At 40.3% G+C, this 24575-nt stretch overlaps 1 protein-coding gene across 1 annotated transcript in view; it reads right to left on the bottom strand.

The window, feature by feature from the left end:
- FTA (farnesyltransferase A) overlaps window positions 1–24018 on the bottom strand; it is a 92605-nt gene extending 68587 nt beyond the window's left edge. The window contains exon 1 of the mRNA XM_089440420.1: window positions 23514–24018. Coding sequence (XP_089296546.1) covers window positions 23514–23759 — 246 coding nt within the window. The 5' untranslated portion in view covers window positions 23760–24018. The remainder of the gene's footprint in view (window positions 1–23513) is intronic.
- Window positions 24019–24575: the final 557 nt, after the last annotated feature.

Genomic DNA, 24575 nt, shown 5'->3' with positions numbered 1-24575 from the left:
AAGCTCAGTGAATAGTAGTATATGGTATATTGATTCAAGAGCATCCTTCCACATGAACAAGAACAAGAAGAGTTTCAGCCACCTGAAGGAGAAGGACATGCAGTTTCAGATTGAGCTAGGAGATGATGGTCAGTATGCAACTAGAAGAGTTGGTATTGTTAGTTTTCAGAGGGAGTCAGGCATCCTCTTCATCTCAAATATGTTCTCTATGTTCCAGGATTGAGACAAAATCTTGTTTCGAGAACCAAGGGATAAGATATCATCTTCAGCAGAGGTAAGACATACCTCTAGCACTTAGCTTCTCGATGTAAGAAGAAGATAGATGTGAGGGTGAAGAATCTCTACAAGTTACAGATAGAGACAGGTGCAGCCTGTTGAAGTTTCTAAGTCTACTTAGTTAGAAACCCTCCATGCAATTTATCTGATTTATTCCTACCTACTTGTTTCGTTACTTAACAAGTCATTTACAATGTAAATACTGAAAATAAACATTAGCGCATGCTCAACGTATTACAAATCAACAACTGAAAGAAACATTAACAATCACACCATATGACACCATTATTTTTGGACCAACGTCCCCGAAAAAACCCAATGTGGGAAAACTGGTGTAGCTATCTGAGGGTTTTCTTATTAAGCAATATCAGAGTACAATCTGGGTGCCAAAACTAGCCTACCCAATAGAGAATTTCCTTGGCAATAATACCTGTCAGTTTGAGACAAATCTCCTAGCTAAAACCCCGGATAATCCTTCCGACAGCGCCCCAGCACCAATATGCCCCAGAAACCCCAGCGTCAGCGTTTTCTGGACCACGTCAACCCCTCTCTGCCCAGCGTTGGCCCTGCGTCACCCTGGATGGGTCTGCGTCAGCCTTGGGAGACCCTGTGTCAATCCTCTGGCCCTTTGCGTCAACAACGCTGGCCTCTCTGAGGCTCTGCGCAGCTCCCGACTACCTCTGCGTGGCCCTGCGTGAGCCCTAGCTGGCTCTGTGTCACTCTCCCCGGCTACTGCGCTACTCTCCCGGCACTATCTCTACCTCTCTGTCTCTCTGTACTCAATGCCCCTCAACTGCAACTCCCGATCACTAATTCTATCTCTCTTAACAAACCCCACTCTAGAGAATAGAATGAATAATCACTCTGATGTGTTCTCCAAGTGACCCTCAAGCCTCCTCTTATACTTTTCTCGTTGTCATATCAACGGCTAAGATTAGATCTGGCTTGATCCATGTCTTTTGGACCATTCTAACATAGTTTTATATTAATCCACATTAATATTTTAATTTCCCTAAGTTTAGACTTAGGGACTCCATTAAAAATATTAATTATTTCAATATCTCTTAAACTGTTTAGAATCTACCCAAACCCTTTCTAAGTATTGGAGATCTCATGTGCTCCAACCTCTCCACCAAATTTCATGGCTAGAGCACATTCGATGCTACCACAAATCAACACTCCCTCTTAGCGAGGACTGTGCTCTAGCAATACTCCTCAATGAGTATTACTCTGATCATCCGGCATCAGTCCCTGTGCAGATGCTAGGCCTGTTGCCCACCATCCTCTGCACTGTTGTATCTTGTACTATTGCCCATGGTTTTGCCACTGCCACTGCTACATCCGTACGACAGCTCCCTCTACATCCGTGTTGTTGCTGGTCCTTTCTCCCAGCACTGCATCTGCACTGCACCTCCTCTCATCATGTTGCATCGTGCTGCCTACTGTTGCACTGCAACTTAGTTACTGAAAAGTAAGTAACTGATCTCCCAATTGACCTCTCTATTGGGCTAGAGACACCCACTGATGTTGAAGCTCCCTCTGTCGTTGACAAGTGCTCCCTCACTGACCTCTGCGCTGCTGCAACAATTCCCTACATCTTGCACCGTTGCACACCTCTCTGTGCCATCCTGCATTGGTGCAACACTCTTGTGCCTCTCGCACTGCTGCAGCGTGCTAGCCTCGCGCTGTCTCGGGACTACTGCAATGTAGCTCTTGCTGTCGCTCCATCCGCATCCGTCTCTGCCCGACTCAACCAGTCCTGCTACTCCTCTTCGGGGCTCCCGTAGCAAGGTCTGATCCAAGAGGCTAGGTACCTCGAGGATCCTGCCCCTCATCGCCTATAGTCCACCTGACTATAGCTCGATGTCTCCCCACTTCCTCTCAATGGTGCATGTGCACTCATGGCACAGTCATCGTCTGTCAAAACTTCCTTCTCTGCCCTTGTTGGCGCTACCTTAGTCTCGGAAGACTCTCCCTTACTCTTTTTCCTTGGACACTGGGTCGTATAATGACCCAGCTCCCCACAGTGGAAGCACTTGAGCTTGGAGAGATCCTTCTTCTTCCACTTCTCCTGCTTTCCCTCAGATCTAGGGCAACATCTTCCTCCTCCTGCTTTACTTTGATCCCCTTGCTGCTACTACCCATCTTCGACTGCCGTCTGATCTCTTCCTGGAGAAGAGTGGGGTCGCCCACATCTCATCCCAAGGTGGGAGAGTCCCTCTGCGCAGTATACTTTGGACAAATACCTCCCAGTCTTCTAAGACAGCATTCAGGGTTGTCCTCACCATCAACTCCTGAGTGTGGCTTCTATAGCAGTCAACTGATCTCGGATCTCATTCAGTCCTCCGAGAAAGGTGTCAATCGATTCTCCCTTCTTCATCTGGTACGACCTCAACTGATTCTCAAGTAGCATTTTTCTCTGAACAAAAGTATGTTGGTACAATTTCTTGAGGGCCTCCCACATCTCATATGTCGTTTCTTTCTCGGCAATGTGTGGTACTACATGGTTCTTGACCCCATCAAGGATGATGCTCTTGGCCCTCGCCATTGCCTCCTCGTACTTGTCGTTATCATTGGGGTCGACTGGGATAGCTATAATCTTCAAGGCAAAGTTCTTGACACGATTTCTGTCAAGTACGGATAAGATTCTGGCCTTCCAGACTACGAAGTTCGACGCTCCGTCTAGTCTATCCTGGTCTCTTACTCCGTGTAGTGCCATGATGCTCTTCTACTTCCCTCCTGGAAGTTCTCTGTTCGACTCCTCGGTGTCTCTACTTCTCGTCTGGAAGTTCTCTTCTGGACTCCATCTGAGTCCTGATTTCCCTCCTAGAAATCCTCCAGCCGCTGTCGAGATGCCCCCTACTGTAGTCATCTTGTGCAACCGCACCACTGATCCAGGTTCCTCAGCTAGAAACCCTCAATAGCAACTCCCTCCTCTTGGCCTTGCTCTGTCAGGCATTGTTCTGACTACAGTACCTCACCAGCGCCACTCTGCAATATTCCCACAGCCTTCTAAACCCCAGCAACCTGAAGGTGAGAGCTCCTAAGTTCTACGTAATCCCGGCACTAGCAACCCGGCCTCCTCAGCCAACTGCGTCAGCCCTCCCAGCTTCTGCGTGTCTCTGCGTGAGGCTCCCTTTGCCTTCTCTGCACTGCCTCTTCCCGACTCACCCTTGATGACGCAGGGACTGCATCACCCTTCTCGTGTTGTTGCTCTGCTAGAAACAACTTCTGTCACCTCGGGACAGTGGTTTTCTACTACTATTGCTCCGCTCAGCTGATGTCCTCAATCCTCCTGTGATCTACAATCACCCTCTGATACCCTGTTGAAGTTTCTAAGTCTACTTAGTTAGAAACCCTCCATGCACTTTATCTGATTTATTCCTACCTACTTGTCCCGTTACTTAACAAGTTATTTACAATGTAAATACTGAAAATAAACACTAGTGCATGCTCAACATATTACAGATCAACAACTGAAAGAAACATGAACAATCACACCATATGACACCATTATTTTTTGACTAATGTCCCAGGAAAAACCCAAGGGAAACCAATGCAGCTATCTGAGGGTTTTCTTATTAAGCAATATTAGAGTACAATTTGGGTGTCGAAACTAGCCTACCCAAAAGAGAATTTCCTTGGCACTAATACCTCTCAGTTTGAGACAAATCTCCTGGCTGAAACCCCGGATAATCCTTCTGGCAGCTCCTCAGCACCAATCTGCCCCAGAAACCCCAGTGTCAACCTTTTTTGGACTGCGTCAGCCCCTCTCTGCCCAGCGCTGGCCCTGCGTCACCCCAGATGGGTCTACGTCAGCCTTAGGAGGCCCTGCGTCAGCCCTTTGGCCCTCTACGTCAACAATGTTGGCCTCTCTAAGGCTCTGTGCAACTCCTGACTGCCTCTACGTGGCCTTGCGTGAGCCCTAGCTGGCTCTGCGTCACTCTCCCCAGCTACTGCAATGCTCTCCCAACACTATCTCTGCCTTTCTATCTCTCTGTACTCAATGCCCCTCAGTTGCAACTCCTGATCACTAATTCTATCTCTCTTAGCAAACCCCGCTCTAGAGAATAAAATGACTGATCACTCTGGTGTGTTCTCCAAGTGACCCTCAAGCCTCCTCTTATACTTTTCTCGTTTACATATCAACGGTCAAGATTAAATACCTGATCAACAGCTAATATTAGATCTGGCTTGATCCATGTCTTTTAGACCATTCTAACACAGTTTTATATTAATCCACATTAATATTTTAATTTCCCCAAGTTTAGACTTAGGGACTCCATTAAAAATATTAATTATTTTAATATCTCCTAAATCGTTTAGAATCTGCCCAAACCCTTTCTGGGTATTGGAGATCTCATGTGCTCCAACCTCTCCACCAAATTTCGTGGCTAGAGCACATCTGATGCTACCACAAATCAACACTCTCCCACTAGGTCTTGCATCTTCACATTTCGTAGGGACTACCCCCCATAGCCTACTGTAGGGAGGCAACTAGAACGAAGAGGACGAGGATCAGAGTGACAACCCCCGTCCTGAGCGTTGTCACATTTAGCCTGTACATTTTGGGTGACAACAAGACTCAAACTGAGATACCGGTTAAGGCTCCATATCGAGAGCTCTATTCTGCTCTTGCTCAACAACCACTTCTCTACTCTGAGCTCTCTCTGCCTTACTACTCAAGGTTGCACCTGTCTCTACCTGCAACTTGTAGAAATTCTTCACCCTCACACCTATCTGCTTCTTACATCCAGAAGCTCAGTGTTGGAGGTATGCCTTACCTCTGCTGAAGATGATATCATATCCCTTGTCTTCAAGGGTAGTTATCGGAACAAGCTTTTCCCTTAATCTTGAAACATAGAGAACATCTTTGAGATGAAGAGGATTACTTCACCTCCTCTGAAAATTGACAGTACCAACTCCTCTAGTTGCATACTGACCAACATCTCTTAGCTCAATCTGAAACTGCATGTCCTTTTCCTTCAAGTGGTTGAAACTCTTCTTGTTCTCGGTCATGTGGAAGGATGCTCCTGAATCAATATACCATATATAGCTATCTGATGAGATTGCCATGCAAGCAATCAATGGGAAATCTTTCTCGAATTGGGTAGAAAATGCATCTACCTCCGTTGATGCAACTACATGATCCAAACTGGACTCCTTCTTCTGCTTAGGACACTTAGTTGCATAGTGTCCAACTCATGGCAATACAAGCACTTGAGTGTACCTGTAAATCTCTATAATTTTCTCAAAATAAAATTATTAGATCATAATGTGAATCAAATCACCTAATATAGCATGTACCAATAGAATGTTCTTATCACCGACAATTGAAATAACAATTCATGAAATTTTAATCAACATAATATAGGATCGCACATAGCTAACACATACGACAGATTAGCAGAAGAAGAACACCATGAACTAAACCCCAAAGTCTTTCTATTATGATAAAAAAATGTTCCAGCAGAGCAACAGCTCAATACCAGCATTAAAAAAAAAAAAATCTCATATAGAGATCGTCCAAAGATCATATCAAATAGAAGTTCAATAGCTTCTTTATATACAGAAACCCCTCCAAGTGGAAAATAACAGCTAGTTGGCTTGATCCTCGTCAAAATAATCTCGACCATTGAAAATAACTTGATCATCTTTTAATCTCCACCATCAATTTTTTATTTTGAGGAAAAATTCGATTTTTTTTTAAAAACCACTTTTAATTAATTACTCAAAAACCACCAAGGTCCAAAGGCTCAAATTTTCTTAAGATATCCATTTTTCCCTTGGTGGAGAACCTCAAAAAATTGACTTATCTTTGACTGACGAATTTTTTATTATTTTCTACTTGGAGAAAAATTAATTTCTCTATAAATATTTTTGACTCAAAACTAGTTAATTTTTTTACTTAGAATTTTATTTAATTTAGCCATAAAAATTAATTAATTGACTATAGAGAAGATTAATAATTTTTTCCACCCTCAAATATTTTAGCCATGGTTTTTTATTGCGAGAGACCATGCACTAAAATGTTTTTTACATCGATAAATTAGATATCAACCCTTCAAAGGGGAAACACTTGTACACATAGACCCTCAATAATTTACCCAATTCTGTGACACAATATGATCAAGTATGAAACCAAGTGTGCTTGTAATAAAATAATTTAGCCATGGTGTCTGTCTGCGAGGAACCAGGCACTAAAATTATTCAACACATTTTTGAAATAGACTCGATATAACAGTAGGACTCACCTAATACCTTGTCAACGAATTCCATCCTAGCTTTGGAGTTTAAGCTAGAAGGAAAACTATGCCAGTTATGCGTGTTTACAAACACACATAATTCGGGCAGGTTAAAAACTTCCTAGGATGAAATCTTTTGCCAAAATCAGAGGCTTACCTAGGTGTTGTTACATAATTAAATGGTCATACTAGCATCATTTACAATACAACTTGCAGAAACTGGGTTTACAATGATATAATCATGTTGGCTTATGACTTTGATCTTTGAAAAAAATTCTTCACTTCTTTGTACCCTGCTTCCTTGGACTGTTGACAAAGTGTGGTCAACAAGTCTAAGCTAGTTGGAAGTTGAGCTGACCAGCAAGATGATGAGTAGAGCCTAGGGCGAGTGGAGGCAGCCACTCAGTCATTGACTCCCAGTATAGGGAGAGTTCGAGCCAAATGGGCAGAGGATTTATTTAAGGGAGATCAAGAGAGAGTTGGATCTTCCAGTAACAATTTCAGCCAGAAGAAGCAGCCACAGAGGTACACGGGTTACATGGCACTTATGACTAAAGTGATAAACTTGCAAAGCATGGTGGGAAAGTGTTGAAGAATGTAACTAGTATTGGTCTTCATAATTATACTTGAGTCATGATGTAATATATTTGTCAAAAGAAAGAAAAAGAAATTTTATTATTAAAGAAATTGACTTATTAAAGCATGGGTTTCATGCTTGGGTCAATTGTTTTTAGGTCAAAGTCTCCATTGAAGACTTCTAGGGTTTATGTCAAGTGTCCTTGTCCATGTCATAATGTAAAAGACCCTTATTGAGATTTATTTGTCAAGAAAGAATTTATTTTATTGTAAAATAGGTCAATTAGGCCTCTTCCACCAAGTCGACCTCAACAAGGGAATTCGACCTCACAAACTCACTATATATTGGAGCAACTCGACTCATTTGGAAGCACATCTCTCACAAGTTTGAATTGCAGTAGTTGGGAGCAAAAAAAGTGTGAAGTTCAAGAAGGAAGTTGGAATCGAAGTTTTTGGGTCTCTCTCTCTCTCTCATGTGCAACAAAATTCTGAAACTACATCGAAGCTTTGAAACTGAATCAAAGTTGTGAAGCTGCATCGAAGCTGTGAAGCTACATCAAGGTCGAAGTTGTGAATTTGCATCGAAGTTGTGAAGCTACATCAAGGTCGAAGTTGTGAAGCTACTAGGTTGAAGCAACTAAAGTTGCTAGATCAAAACTACAGTCCTAAAGCTAGGTCGAAGTTCTAAAGCTGGGGGTCGAGATTCTGGGTTGAAGTTGTTGAGAAATCAATACTTGTGGGAATTAGGATTTTGATTTTCTTCTTGATAATTACTTGTGAATTATGTTGGCTTCTTTTACTTCTTTATTAGATTATGTTTCATTAAGCAATCACCAAATTATATGTGTATGAAGATCACAAAAACAAAAGACACGAGATGTAGACGCACAGCCAAGGAAAAACCCGTATAAGGGGAAAACCCAATCAGAACTCTTCCTTCAGCAGTTTCAAGAACAAGATGAGACAATCCAAGACTCTTTTGACCTAGACACAAACTTCCTCCAATCACCAACTCAACTCTTCCTTCTTCTCCAAGCGACATCTTCCCAGCAGCAACTTCGACCTAAGATTTATGTCAAGTGTCCTTGTCCATGTCATAATGTAAAAGACCATTATTGGGATTTATTTGTCAAGAAAGAATTTATTTTATTGTAAAATAGGTTAATTAGGCCTCCTCCACCAAGTCAGCTTCAAGAAAGGACAAGTCAGCCTCAACAAGGGAATTCGACCTCACAAACTCACTATATATTGGAGCAATTTGACTCATTTGGAAGCACATCTCTCACAAGTTTGAATTATAGTAGCTGGGAGTAGAAAAAGTGCGAAGTTCAAGAAGAAAGTTGGAATCAAAGTTTTTGGGTCTCTCTCTCTCTCTCATGTGCAACGAAATTCTAAAACTACATCGAAGTTGTGAAACTAAATCAAAGTTATGAAGCTACATCGGAGTTGTGAAGTTGCATCAAGGTCGAAGTTGTGAAGTTGCATTGAAGTTGTAAAGCTGCATCAAGGTCGAAGTTGTGAAGCTACTAGGTTGAAGCAACTAAAGTTGCTAAATCAAAACTACAGTCCTAAAGCTAAGTCGAAGTTCTAAAGATGGGTGTCGAGATTCTAGGTTGAAGTTGTTGAGAAATCAATACTTGTAGGAATTAGGATTTTGATTTTCTTCTTGATAATTACTTGTGAATTATGTTGGCTTCTTTTAGCTGTTGCGCGCGTTGCCTCCCCTAGGTTTTCTCACTGCGCAGTCGCTTGGGCCTTCAGCGACCGTCCATGGCCCTTTCGGATGCTCCACTGGAGGGGGTCGATCCACAACAGGCATTCTTTAACTTAGTTAAATCACTGCCTCCTCAGCGCCCTCGATCAACAATTTCGAAATTCGTCAAGAAGTTGGATGTTCTTCAAGAAGTTAACCCGCCTCCAGCCCTACCACGCATGGCTGCTCTGTCTCTGGCAGAAAAAGTACTCATTGGTCAGTGAACGGGTCTCTGTCCCTCTCCAAAAACTGTCCAAAGATGGGTTGAAAGGAACTGGTCCGACAAAATACAAGGAAAAATATCCATTAGATTCTGCGGGAAAGGGTACTTCACATTTCACTTTGAATCCAAAGAAGATAAGGATTTAATATTCAGAAACGAACCCTATTTCATGGATTCCAGGGGCCTGTATCTCAATAAATGGACCCCAGACTTCGATCCTGAGCTAGATGTCCCCAGTGCTGTTCCGGTTTGGGTCCGGCTCCCTCATCTCCCTCTCCATTGTTGGGGGGATGAATCGGTTCGTGCCATTGGGAATGCAGTTGGCAAATATATTGATCATAGCGAACCAAAAGAAAACATGCAAGCCTATGCCCGGATCTGTGTTGAAGTGGACCTTGGCAAAGGCCTTCCTGAAGCCATCAAGCTCAAAGTGGACGACTGGAGCCATATTCAGCAGCTGGATTACGAGCAGATCCCGTTCAAGTGCAAGGTATGTCACGAATATGGTCACTTCGCCAATAGATGTACTAAGCTTATTAATGTAGAGAATGATCCACAAGAGGAACAACGGGAAATGGTAAAAAAAAAAAAGAAATCGGCCTCTTTGGCTAAAGCTCCCCCTGAAGCAGGCCCTTCGGCCTCTAAAGCAGCTCAACCGACCCCTTCCTCTTCTGCACCCTCTAAACCTCCTCCCCACTCCCCTCCTCCGCCCTTTTCATCCAACCCCTTCTCTATTTTATCACTCCCTTAAAGCCACCCCCAAGATCCTCCTCTCCCTGAAAGCCTTCCCCAGGACACCAATGAATCCACCTTGCCCCTGATCATCTCCTCTCAGCCCCCTCTTGATCCTCCCCTCAACAGAATAACCAAGAGCTCTTTTAAAGACCATGGAGGCACCAATGAATCATTTAAGAAACCCAGTCCGGGTAGGAAATCTACCAAGCAGCACCGGGATGAGAACGCACAGAAAGACATAGCAATGGGAACTCAAACACCCATAGAAACTTACATTCTGGGGCAATATGACAAAGAAACAGCTAACAAGGGTCAAGGGGGGCGAGCACCTCCCCGTACACTGCAAATCCAATGATGAAAATCCTGTCTTGGAACAACAAGGGATTTGGGCACCCCTCCAAGGTAGCAGCCCTAAGAGATCTTATACATTGTGAGAAACCAGGAATTATTCTATTACAAGAAACAAAGCAAGGCCAACAGGAAATGAATGGAATTATAGAACAGCAGAGGCAGTATAAAGGTAGCATCAGAGAATCAAGAGGAGCTTTAGGAGGAATAGCAACAATTTGGAATCAAAGCATATGGAACCATAATTCAGAAACTGTCAATCAACACTAGATCAAAACAGTCTTGGAAAACAAAGTAGATAAGCAAATTATAATCATCTACAGCATCTACGTGCCCAATCATTCAGAGACAAGGAGTGTTGTTGGCATGATCTAAAAGTCAGCATAGATGCAAAAGAAAACTCTAACATTATTTTGGGAGGCGACTTCAATCTTATTCTCCATGCCAATGAAAAGAGAGGAGGTAGTTTCACCTCTAATCCCTACAGAACTCATTTGGAAAATATCATGCAGGAACGTGATCTTATGGACATTGCTCCAAAAAACCGAAGATATACATAGAATAACCGCAGGATGGGTGTAGGTAACATTATGGAGAGATTAGACAAAATTCTAATCAATGTCTCGTTGCTTTCCACCTTTTCTGTTGGATATGCCAGCATCTTGACATGTTCAGCCTCTGATCATTACCCAATAACGCTCACGCTGGAAAATCATAGCCCTCTCGGACCCATTCCATTCAGGTATAGCTCCCTCTGGAACGACATTCCAACAGTTGCAGAAATAGTCCTCAATTCTTGGAACCAGCACGTTGAAGGGTCCCCAGCTTCATTTGGGAATCCAAATTAAGAAAAACAAAACAGGCAATTAAAGAATGGGCTAAATCCAGCTATAAAGAACCTAAGAAGGTAAAAAAGGAGATTAAGAATAACCTTAATAGTATCCAAAGAGTAATAGAGGAACATGGTCTCTCCCAAGAGAACAAACAACAGGAAAGCGACCTCTATTTACAGTTGTGCCGAGTAAATAGAAAAGAGGAATTAAAATGGGGACTAAAATCAAGGCAACTGTGGTTGCAAGGGGGAGACAAGAACTCAGCATTCTTTCACAAGCAAACTACAGCTAGAAAGATAAGAAACAATGTAAGCTCCATCCTAGATGCTGAGGGTAATCGACAAAGCACACAAGATGCTATCCGAAGGGTAGCAAAAGAACATTATCGAGATCTCCTAACTGAAACAAAAGAAGAGGAGGATTACACAGAACTGTTACAACATCTTCCTACAGGGATAAGCAAGCAAATGAATGATAGTCTAACTAAGGAGATTGATGAGGAGGAAATCAGAAGATCGATCTAGACACTCCAGCCTGACAAAGCCCCAGGTCCAGATGGCTTTCCCATATGTTTCTATCGAGCATTCTGGGGAATTATAAAAAAAGATTTGATAAAAATGTTCAAATGGATCCAGCGAAAGGGTAAAATAGGGGGATACACCAATGCTACTCATCTGGCACTCATCCCCAAAGAAAATTGCCCCTCTTCATTTGCCCGATTCCGCCCCATATCACTCTGTAACTCCTCCTATAAAATCTTGACCAAAGTCATTGCCTCTCGCCTTAAACCTTTTCTTCCTTCTCTCATCTCTGAAAATCAAGGGGGGTTCCTGGCCAATAGACAAATAACTGACTCCATCCTCCTAGTACAAGAAGCCATTCATTCGAGTCAATCCAGAACTGAGAAAGGGCTTATACTCAAACTTGATTTGGCCAATGCATTTGACAGAGTGAGACATTCCTTTCTCTTGGCCGCTTTGAAGAAGATGGGATTTGATACAGGCTTTCTAAATCTCATCAAAGCTTGCATCTCCGGGCCCTGGATCTCCCCTCTTGTAAATGGCAAACCAGGTGAAGCTTTTCAATCCTCCCGTGGTTTAAGACAAGGTTGCCCTCTTTCACCTTATCTTTTTATTTTGATGGCTGAATCCTTTAGCAAAGCGCTAGAATTCAATCGGAGGGTTGGTCTCATTACAGGAATAAAATTTGGGAATGGAGTCAAGAATATAAATCACTCGCAATTTGCAGATGACACCTTATTAATTGGAGGGGCATCCATCACAATAGCCAGGCGCTTCAAGTCTCTCCTAGACAAATACATGAATTACTCTGGTGGTTTGGTTAATCAGCAAAAAAGTTGCATTTACGGTTGGAATACAACAGCACAGGTCCTCCACAATATTGCCACCACCTTTGGAGTCTCATGCAATTATGATTGGACTCATTTTTCTTATTTGGGCATGCCTGTAAGCGCAGGTCCCTTGACGGCAGAAGTCTGGGACACTATAATTGACAAGATGAAAGGGAAAGTACAGCAGTGGGGCTCCATTTGGCTCAACCCAGCTGGTCGCCTCATTCTTCTTAAATCAGGTATATCTTCTCTGCCTCTATACCAATTCTCCCTTCTACAAGCTCCAACCTCCTTTCACTATAAAATGGAAGGCATCCTCCGCCAATTCCTATGGTAAGGAGGGAAAAATGACAAAAAGAAATTCAATTTGATCAGTTGGAAGCAGGTAATTCAGCCCCAAGACCGAGGAGGTCTTGGTATCAGATCCCCCAAATTTCTCAATTGAGCTTTCAGAGGTAAAATTGTATGGAGACTCATAACCGGACTTCTTGCCTGGTGGAAAATGGTCCTAGAAATTAAATATTTAAACTTTCCAAGGCAACAGCTTCTTGATCAAGATATCCCCAACAGAGATTCTTCCAAAACATGGACCTTATGCAAAAGAGCAATTCCTCTAATTGCCCAAAACACTTCAAAAATACCCAAGGGAGGTGCAAGCATCAATATTGGAGCTGACAAAATCATGGGTCAGCAGCCAATAAATAGACAAGAAGGAGTTAATCCTATACCAATCTGGAATCATTGGAAAGCTGTTTGGAAGTCTGAGGCCCTTCCAAAAATCAAATTTTCCCTCTGGACTCTTCTCAAGGGGAACGGCTGAAAATTTGCAAAAGCGTGGCATCAATGGTCCTTCTCGCTATCCCAACTGCCTAGCTGCTGAGGAATCCATTCATCACCTCTTTATTGAATGTCCCTTTGCTATAGAATGTTGGAGAAACTTGTCTCATAACAACCAAATCCTATGGAGCAATCAAAATACCATAGGAGAAATTCTTCATAAATGGAAAAAGAATTATCCCTGGCAGCGAAGGAAGAATAACATAGTGAAGAGAGTCTGGGATACCCTCCCTTACACTATGTTATGGAATATTTGGCTGGCTCGAAATCGCAAAGTTTTTAAGGACAAGGATTCGACCATTAGAAGTCTTTGCAACAAGGCAAGGGGTCTCGCCCTTGAAACTATATCAGTCAAGAATCAGAGAAACATAAACATCATTGAACTCAGTGTTGAAGAGCGAAGCTTCATTGGATACTTGTTGGATACAAACAACAGCAAACAAATTGGCGGCATTGCTAGTAACAGACATAATATTGTTCCTCATAATTGGAAAATTAGATTAAAGGAAGATGAATTTGCAGTTTGGATTCAAAATTGCAACAGGCATTGCCTTTTTTTTGATGGGGCTTCAAAGTCGAATCCTGGAGTTGCAGGAGCAGGAGGAGTAATCTTTAATGTTAATGGGGACAACATTCTTTCATATGAATGGGGACTTGGCCACATTTCCAACAACAGGGCAGAAGCCTTGGCCCTTTATCAGGGACTCATTCAGCTTAGAAAACTTGGTATAGACTCGGCCCTCATTTTTGGAGACTCGGCGGTGGTTATCAGTTCAATGGTTCAGAATAGGGAATCCTCCAACGCTCTTCTTCAGCAGACTTTTAGTCGATGCCATATTTTAGGACAATCTATGACAGATTTGCGCTTCCATCATATTCTGCGCACTCTAAACAAAAATGCTGACATTCAAGCCAACAAGGCATGTGCCAGGCCATTGGGCAGCCTAGTTTGCAACGGCGTGGAGACTCTTCATCATTTGCCATGACAGCGATCCTCTTTATCCTCAATCAGTTCTGCAATAAACCTGTAATCCCTGACATGATGGAAAGGTCAAAGATCCATAAAATCCTCCTTGTGACTAAGATCCACATAGGGATCTGGCACTCTTTTGAAATCTTCATTCACATGCTCCCAGTCAGGTGATTGTTCGTCCTTCTTCCCTCCGGCCATCCCTCCCCTGCAACTCTGAATCGCCTTCTTGATCTTCCCTGTCCCTTCTCGATTCTCCCCTCATGCCCTGTGACCGCCCTCCCGAGCTCCTCCTCATCTTTATATGCCCCTCCTATTTCCCCTTCCCGCATCCTTCCATTTTCCCCTTCTGTAATTTCGAATCTCTGTTCCGCTCCTTCATTTTCGTGGTATTCGCGGCCCTTGCTCTGTCTCTCGATTCAAAATACTTTCCATCCTCTGGAACCTCTGGGCTTCTTTCCCTTAAAGACTCTACCTCCTGGCAGTGACTCCCTTGTGTGCCATCAAGTGCAGCACTTCAAGCAAGTTCCCCGGATCACTCAGTTTTTCAGGCCCTTTCTTCTTCTTCACCTATGGCGCGGAGTGAGGATTGCCTCCACTGCGCGGATCTACAAGCGGAGTTAGAGCAGTTAAGAGCACAGCAAAAGATCTTGGACAGCAAGATGGATAGCCAACTGGCGATCACAGATGCAAAGATTGATAATCAAAGCCGGATTATCAAAGAAAAATACGAAGCTGACATAAATATGTTCCTGCACCGAATCTCTTCTTTGCATGAGCAGTTCATACATCTATCCAACAAATGTGCTCATGCGGAAGAATCTATAGAAATACTGAAATACATGATGGAAAAGAAGAATGCAATACCAACCAGCTCTTCAAGTATCAAGCAAGCTAGAGAAGATGATAAACCTGAAGAATTGACAGCGAGGCACATCAACCATATCAATATAGATTGACGATGTTCTGCAAATGTTGTTTTTTAGTGTTTCAGTTTGTTAGGATTTATTTCAGTTTAGACTTTACTTCAAAGCCTAAGTGGCAGGAACAAGGAAGATTTTGTTATTGTAACTCCTGCTATCCTTGCATCTCACGGCAACTAATTATGTACCTCAGGGGAATAGCCTTCTCCTCTTTTTTTTGAAATATAATATAGCAACCGATGATGTTAAAAAAAAAGGAATTATGTTGGCTTCTTTTACTTCTTTATTAGATTATGTTTCATCAAGCAATCACCAAATTATATGTGTATGAAGATCACAAAAACAAAAGACACAAAATGTAGGCGCATAGCCAAGGAAAAACCTGTATAAGGGGAAAACCCAATCAGAACTCTTCCTTTAGCAGTTTCAAGAACAAGATTAGACAATCCAAGACTCTTTTGACCTAGACACAAACTTCCTCCAATCACCAACTCAGCCCTTCCTTCTTCTCCAAGCGACAGCTTCCCATCAACAACTTTGACCTAGAACTTTGACCTTCCAGCAGCAGAATTTCGACCCCCCACAGAACTTCGACTTACAGTAGAGTTCAGAATTTCAGCCCCAGCAAATGCCCAATAACTTTGCACGTGAGAGAGAGAGATAGCCCAAAACTTAGATTTAGATCCTTTCCAACACACTTCGTCCTTCTCCAACTACTTCGCACTTTTTCTGTCTCTCTTGCTTATATATCGAGCTTGTTGAGTGAATGTCTCAAATGGATCGAACTGTCTCTTTATATGTAGTCTTTCTGTGGGTCGAATTGGCCTAATTTAGGCCGACTTCATAGGATAGACCGACTTGGTGTGGAGGTGTCAAATGACCTATTTGACTCAAAACTAATTTTTTTTACATGACACAAAAGCCCAAGAAGTGTCTATTAAAAATAGCAATGACTCTATTGACTCAATATAAAACCTAGAAGCCTACAATGGAGGCTTTGACCTAGAAAATGATGACCCAAGCATTAAACCCATGCTTTAATAAGTCATTTTATTAATAAGTAAATTTATTTTGACAAATATATTACATCATACAATTATGAAGACCGAACCTAGTTACATTCTTCAACAGAAGCTACATTTGAGAAGTTGGCACTTGGTAACTTTGGAAGAGATCATCTATCAGAAGGAAGAGCTGAACTGGTGGAGGAGGATGGGTCTTCTGGTCCAAGGTCTTGGTCTATCTCAATTTGAATCTACTGAAGGAAGAGTGTCGCCAGGGTTTTCCCCTATAAAGGGGTTTTAGCCCTGGCTGAGTGAGTGCCTACATCTGGTGTCCATGATCTTCATGTTTTTGCTTTGATAATCGCTTGATGAGAAAAAGATAAAAGAAGAACATAAAGAAGTAAATAAGAATATAACAATATCACAAGTAATTATCAACACTCTTACAATTTTCTAACATTGTATCAGAGTTAAAGTGAAGAAGAAAGAAAAAGGCAGGTTGAAAATCTATTGAAGAAAAAGGAGATCAAGGAAAGGTCATTAAAGAGGCTCATATATAAAGGGATACGCCTACTATCTACAGCAAATATGTCAAGCTCAATGAAGGCGAAAAACAAACTAGAAGGAGCCTCTAACTACAGGGCCTGGAAAAAGAGGATAAATCTTATTCTCGAAAAGAACAAAGTTTTGAATCTTGTTCAAGGAAAAATCAAGAAGCCTACAAATGAATCAAGTGAAGTAGAGAAAGAAAAGTTCAAAGAAACAAAAATATTGGCCATGAACCTAATAGTGGATGGAGTTAAGGGCAACCTAATTCCATACATATCCAACATAAATTCCGCTCAAAAAATGTTGAGGCTCTCATCAAATTATTCACCACTACGAACATAGGTCAAATAGCAAGCCTCAAGAATGAATTAAGGACTATTAGGATTAAAAAAGATGATACTACTTTATCTAGAATCAAAGATGAACTCCAAGCACTAAATGAAGTTGTCCCAGAAAAGGAGCTCGTAATTACTACTCTTCTAGGACTACCAAAATCTTGGAGTGCCTTTGCATCAGGACTTAACAGTTGGAAAGATACTCCAACATTTGAACAAATGTGGAATGCATGCAGTCAAGAAGAAGCTTAAATATCATTGGTAATTAACAAGGAGGAGGATGAGGAAGAAAATATCTCTAATGCCTATTATGCTCATCATAGGAAGAAGGGAACCTTCAAGAAGTTCAAAGGACCAAAGAAGAAAGTTGACCTATCCAAGATTGAATGTTACAATTAACACAAAATGGGTTACTACAAAAATCAATGTTCGAAGAATCCAAGGAATAGGAAGAGAGAAAGAGATCAAGCAAATATTGTCGATGAAGCTCCACCAAAGAAGAACAAGATGGAAGAATTTGAAGTCAAAGACTTATTTGCTAGAGACTCTTAAGGACACTATCCCTTGCATATCCTTCAACTTTAAGTTTTGCAATGTTTTCCTTTATGTTTTGATTTCTAAAGTTTGCAGGTCTAACATGTCTTATTGGAACATTTTTGAATTATTTTTTTAAGTTATACATATCCCTCAAGATTGGATTGAGAGAGGGGGAGCCCTCACCATTTTACCAAAAGATAAGTATCGTGTTCCTTGTTTCCTCTTTTATGTTCAGTTTTCCTCTCATATCAAGATTTGTTTGTATTGTATGTTAATAACCTTTATATTTTCCTTGGTTAGGAAAAGCTTGCAAAATACACAAAGGTTATGCAAGAAACTTCAAAGGAAGACTTGAATCAAGAAGAAAGTTTTGTTGCAAAGGAAGCTCTTCAAGAATTGATATCCTACAAGGTTTGTTAAAGAACAACTCAAGGTATGTCTTAGTCTATAAGTTTTGTTATAAAGTTTTGAAATTTACTTTATATCACTGACATCGTTATGCCTAGGTTTTGAATCATAGAGATTCTTGTTAGGGTGATTAGTCATTAGATTGAATCTACCCTCATGATATTATTTGATCATTCTTGTGTAACCCTAACCTTTAGGGTTCACTATAAAACCCTAACCTCTTGTTGCTAAGGGTATGTCAATATTATGAAACCCTAGACTACTTAGGGTTGTTGATGAAATCTAGAAATCCTATTCTTTTGATGTTTAGGGTTTTGGTATTGTTATGATAGAAACCCTAGTTCTTTAAGGCTTATTGTTAATGTCTAAGTTATGTATTGAAACCCTAAATCTTTAGGGTTTGGTGAATTAGGGTTTGTTATGAATGAAACCCTAGGTGTGTATTCATCTAATCGAAACCCTAGGATATAATGATATTGTTTTCTTATATGATTTAGTTTTGATAATAAAAACTAGGGTTTGCTACAAACCCTAGTAAAGTCTAAAATTGTTGAAATCTTAGATGTATAGTAGGATTGTTGTTTGATTGAATTGTTGATATCTAAGGTTGTGTGTCTTGAATATGGAATCTAAGGGTTTGTGACAAAACCCTAGCAAGAGGTTGAAGTCTAGAATGTGTCTCTTGTTGATTATGAACCTAACTAGATTTAGGTATTTGATACCTAAAGTATTTGATTGTTATGATGCTTCCATTATATTCAAATAATTTTGATATAGTTAACTTCATGCTTCTATGTACTTGTTATTCAAGTTTTTGCAGGTACATAATCTTCAAGATGATGAAGATGATCATATGATATTAATAAGCATGATGAAGGAAGTTATATGAATGATGATAATCAAGATGACCTTGATGCCATAAGAAGGAATGAAGTCGTAAAAGGTTCTCCGATGTTATAGAAAAAGGAAGTGGTTGATCTCCCTAAGTTGAGAAAAGAGAAAGAGATCTGAAGTATATCTCCCAGTTGAAAGGGAGGGCATACTATGACAGTGAATACTTTGAAGTAAACAAAAGTACTATCGATAAATATTCATGAAGTTGCAAACAAAAGACTTGAGAAGATTTGAGGATGTATTTGGTGTTGTTGAAGAAATGAAAGAAGAATAAAGCTTTCGACCAACTATATATGAATAACTTGATGATGAGAGCAACATCAAGATTATTGGGAACCCCGAAGGTTTGTGTTTACTTGTATATATATTTGAAAGTTTATTGTTGATTAGGGTTTGTATTTGTACAGGTAAATCTCTCCACAAGAAGATTGAACACTTTGGAAGCATGCTTGGACAAATGGATATATCTGGTTTAGTTTATTAAGGAGAGATGAAGCATCTAATGGCAGATGCTTGAGAGGACATCTGGACGGCTTATGTGTTGATGTCTAGATCCCGAAGAGGGAGGGTGGCATTGGTCATGGAGCTCCGACCTTGGGTTAATGGTTAGCAAGTAAGCCTGATGGTACCTAGAGTGGCTGAAAGCTTGAGTCCATCTTAGTCCCACCCGGATAGAATACCCTAGTCAGGTTTCTAGTCTATAACACTGAGTGTGCTAGAACTCTTCGTAGTTCATTTTGGAGATCTTCCATGTACCTCTATATATATGTAATTATGAATACCTCCCTAGTTAAGAGGGAGTGTTGAAGAATGTAACTAGTATCGGTCTTCATAATTATACTTGAGTCATGATGTAATATATTTGTCAAAAGAAAGAAAAAGAAATTTTATTATTAAAGAAATTGACTTATTAAAGCATGGGTTTCATGCTTGGGTCAATTGTTTTTAGGTCAAAGTCTCCATTGAAGACTTATAGGGTTTATGTCAAGTGTCCTTGTCCATGTCATAATGTAAAAGACCCTTCTTGGGCTTTATTTGTCAAGAAAGAAATTTATTTTATTGTAAAATAGGTCAATAAGCCTCCTCCACCAAATTGGCTTCAAGAAAGGACAAGTCGGCCTCAATAAAGGAATTCAACCTCACAAACTCTATATATTGGAGCAACTTGACTCATTTGGAAGCACATCTCTCACAAGTTCGAATTGCAAAAGTTGGGAGCAGAAAAAGTGCAAAGTTCAAGAAGGAAGTTGGAATCGAAGTTTTTGGGTCTCTCTCTCTCTCTCTCTCTCTCTCTCTCTCGTGTGCAACGAAATTCTGAAACTACATTCAAGTTGTGAAACTACATCGAAGCAATGAAGCTACATCGAAGCTGTGAAGCTGCATCAAGGTCAAAGTTGTGAAATTGCATCAAGGTCGAAGTTGTGAAGCTACATCAAGGTCGAAGTTGTAAAGTTGCTAGGCTGAAGCTACTGAAGTTGTTAGATTGAAACTATAGTCCTAAAGTTGGGTCGAAGTTTTGAAGCTGGGGGTCGAAATTCTGGGTTGAAGCTGCATTTGAGAAGTTGGCACTTGGTAACTTTGGAAGAGATCATCTATCAGAAGGAAGAGATGACTTGGTGGAGGAGGAAGGTCTTTTGGTCTAGGATCTTGGGTCTATCTCAATTTGAATCTACTGAAGGAAGAGTTTGACTAGGTTTTCCCCTATAAAGGGTTTTTAGCCCTAGCTGAGTACCTACATCTGGTGTCCATAATCTTCATTTTTTTTATTTGATAATCGCTTGATGAGAAAAAGATAAAAGAAGAACACAAAGAAGTAAATAAGAACATAACAATATCACAAGTAATTATCAATATAAGAAAATTTTTATGCCTTTTTGATTTTCTAACAAGAAGAACAAGTCTTTAAATCAAGTTCCGCAAAAGAAAGCAGGGAAGTCTTCTAATTTAGAGGGAGCAGCAGCAACAGTGGAGAACGTGGTAGTATTGGAGACAGATCTAAGTGGATGAGGTTCTTCCAGAAGCACCTTCCTCGCTAAGAGGGAGTGTTGAAAATAGTGGCGAGAAAGGTCCTTATTTGAATTGTGCCTTGGTCAATGAGAACAAAACCACTTTTTCCTTAGCATGCATAAGTTCCTAAAAGTTAGGATGAGTTCCTAAAAATCAGGATGAGTTCATGGAGTAATTTTTACTCATGTGAATAGTTGGAGGCTCAGTTATTTGTCTCCTAGTGCGAGTTAGCTTTGGAAAAGCACAAGAGACTAGTCTCAAAGGTTATTTGTGGCTAGGACAAGTTGCATGAGTTAGTTAGACTCATTTAACTAGTCAATCACATGTCAGAGTTCAAAAAATAAACTTGCCAATTTTAGATGGGTCAAAAAGCTTATAAGGAGGACAAAGGCACATAATTGATCATTGTTTTGTGAGCATGAGTTGGTGAGACAAGGCAATAGAGAGCATGAGTTTGTGTGCAGAAGCTTGTGTGTGGGAAGGGCATACTAAGGAGGAACCTATGCGCAGTTGATAGAGAACTTCCTTGGGGTTTGCGCAAGGAAATAGGGAAGCAGGATCAGGGTTCTTGCAAGGTGTTTCAGCTTAGGACAAGCAGGGAGAACAAGACTGTTTTTCTATTGAAACAAGTTTGTATTGTAAGAGATCTATTGCTCAAAATTCTGTCAATAAAATTCTCAAGCAAGCAGAGGGTTTTCCCAGTTGGGTTCCCTGGAAAATATTGTGTTTTTGTCATTGTGTGACTGTGTTTATTTCTGTTCCTATTCCGCTGCAAACAAGTAGAGAAATTCTATGTCTTAATGAAAAGAAACTAGTTTTCAGATTGTTCATTAGAGCAATTGCAGAATTTCATGGATTTTCTACACACAACTTAACTTTATAGCATGAATTTATTATAAAATAAAGTTCCTAATTTAAAACACCTAAGTTACAAAGTATGGCCATTTTTAACTATCCACGTTATCACAAATGCCTCTACTTGGTCTTAGTCTTCAGATTAAAAGATTGTGGCATAATAGCTGGCTAAGTCTGACATGGGAAAAACAACATATTCAGTTGTTTTTCAATGCTATCAACCATGTTGACTCTGTAGTGTGAAATCTTAATCTATATTTAACTCTTCACAATGCTAGGATTCTAATTTTCCAGCCTTTCAAAAGTTGCTCCTATCAGTGCAATGTACAAAATGATATAAAAAAAGCAGAATACTCTAGACTCGTATCCATACTAGAGAAATTCATGTTAGCCTATATAAAGGATTTTCTTCATTTCTTGCAACTTCACTCTTCTTTCAGCTATAATAAAGGAAAATGACTGCCTTGTGAAATTAATCTCTTCCATTTCAGTCTATCACAGCTTACAGCTTGAAGCAGATTATAAAGAATGGCGTTGAAAGACATTATCCTGTCAAACCCACTGGAATTGTCTTCGTAAAAAGATCATTATGGTTGTGGTGAACAATTGTCCTATGGATCCCAGAATGATTGGGCACAAGATGGATCATAAACATCCCTTCCCACCAATGGTATTGCCAGCCACAAGGCACTGTTAGCTGTTTGGTGGCAGCCATTAGCTATTTGAAAAATATTGGGCATGTGCAAAGAGCTTCATTATCAAGAATCAGATTCGTACCAGACAGCAAAATGAGAATTCCACCAATAAAGGGTATTTAAACAGAGACACGTAGTAGAAATTAAAAAAATTCCAAAATTATATTAACGTAGTTGTGCAATTTAATTGGTTTGGAGTCTAATAAAGTTATTTTCCCAAGGACAATCGTAGTCGAGTGAACATACGCTGACTAGAAAACCTTGAAGTAACTAAGAACAGAGACACCCTTCACAAGCCCATGGTGTTGCACAAGAATGGAAAATGCAATATGCTAAAATATTTTCTGAAGGTGTGCCTTGTAATAGTAAGATATTGAATGACATCAAATAAGATTCTGTGTGCCCTGTAATAGTAATATATTGAACGACATCCAATAAGATTCTACGATGTTATTGCTGATGTCATTGATCTACAAAAGTTATCCATGTAGCCATAATGCATTTCTCAAGCATTTGGCTAGTATGGAGGGCATAAATACTTGTGTTTAATTTTTTTTATTTTAAGCAGGCAAAGTCAGCGTTCATTTGTAATTTCATGCTTATCAGGCACCACATTCTCACCATGGCTTCGGAAATCCGCCCATAAATATATCCTAATGGCAGTTAAAACTCAATCAAAAGTAACTATAGCGGTCAACAGGGTCTTGGTATGATGATAAAGAGGGTGTGTTTCATACCCTAACTGAGGTACGGAATTTCAGCTCGCCCATCCAAGAAAGTCATCACACTTGTGTATGCAAGTCTTGTTGGATATGGGACTAGGTGCAAGCCCTTGGCATATCTGTCAAAGCAGACTCCCCATCTGTGGCTGCTTAACCAAGAGATTCTTTCAAAGGTTGTAAACCAGCTATATTTCATTGTAATATTCCCATACTGGAAAAGGACATGCTTGCAGAAAAGTTGAATTACCCAAATAAATAGAAATAATTTAGTGTCTATAGTTGTACAAAAAGATCCCAATTAGCTGGATAAATCCAGATAAATGCCATATGTGCTGTGATACGAAATCAACCCAACTATCTAAAGCCCATGCAGTCTCGATCCATTAAGATTTTCCCTGTTTAAAACAAAAAGTAAGAAGGGAACACTAAAACCTCACCGTGTAGTTGCCTGCATTCAAGTAAATGACTTCAGCAGTGAGTTCCAAAGCCCGAGGACTCCGCTCATCTGCGGCGAAAACAGCTCTGAAATAGTCCATGGTTTCTCTGAATTCATCGGTGTAAGCAATTGAAACAACTGGATTGGGACCATCATCCTGAGGGATTGGCTCAACATCACTCCATTCTGGCCTCTGTCTGAAAGGAATCCTCACTTCTTCCTCCTCGTCATCTGACGACGACGCCATTTTCTGTGTCAAACACAACTCGCTCGGTGTTATCTGCCCTCTGATGCTACACAACCCAGCTAAATGCCCAACAGAAAAATGCAGGTCTAATACAGAATTTTCTTGATCCAACGACAAGCCCGACAAGGGGCACAAATACTCTTTTGAGTTTCGAGCATAGACAGTCAGATAAAGTAAATTCCCGTCACAAAATAAAAACGGGCTCAAGAATCTTTAATCAAAAACTTAAATCAGAGTCTTCAACAAAAGAGGTGTTGATCATAAAAATAATCTGACCGATGTAATTAAAAATCTTAAATACATATTATATATGTAAATGCAAATCTTAATACATACTATATATGTAAATGCACCTTAGATAAACATAAAAATAAAAGTAATCGAAAGTATTTATTATTTATTATTTATTTATATGAACTTTTTCATTTTTCACGCTCAATGGCTGACGATAACGTCATTCGGCGCTCAATGTAGAAACTTATAGAGCATATGCTTCTGTTCCACTAATTTATTACTTCCTTACTATTTTTAGCTCTAATATGATTGCTAATTCATCACTTCCATATCATTTTTATCTATGATCTAACTTGACTGAAATTTATAATGACAAGATAGCTTCCATCAAAGGACAATCACTAAGAATAAAAATAATCTATAATCCCCCAAATTGGTGGGATTGCTTATCCATTTTGTGGTTTTGTTGATCTAGAAATATTAACCAAACTATGTATCTAAATTCCTTGGAGAAAAAGTGGGTGTTGACCTACTTCATCCACTTGGTTAAATTTCATATAATATATATGGTTAAATTTTATA

The sequence above is a fragment of the Pinus tabuliformis genome, chromosome 9 (assembly GCF_031772625.1).
Source record: "Pinus tabuliformis cultivar Carrire ecotype Pingquan chromosome 9, CPIR1, whole genome shotgun sequence".
In the NCBI taxonomy this organism is placed as follows: Eukaryota; Viridiplantae; Streptophyta; class Pinopsida; order Pinales; family Pinaceae; genus Pinus; species Pinus tabuliformis.
Note: the sequence above shows the minus strand (reverse complement) of the source record. Positions and strands in the feature narration are given on the sequence as shown.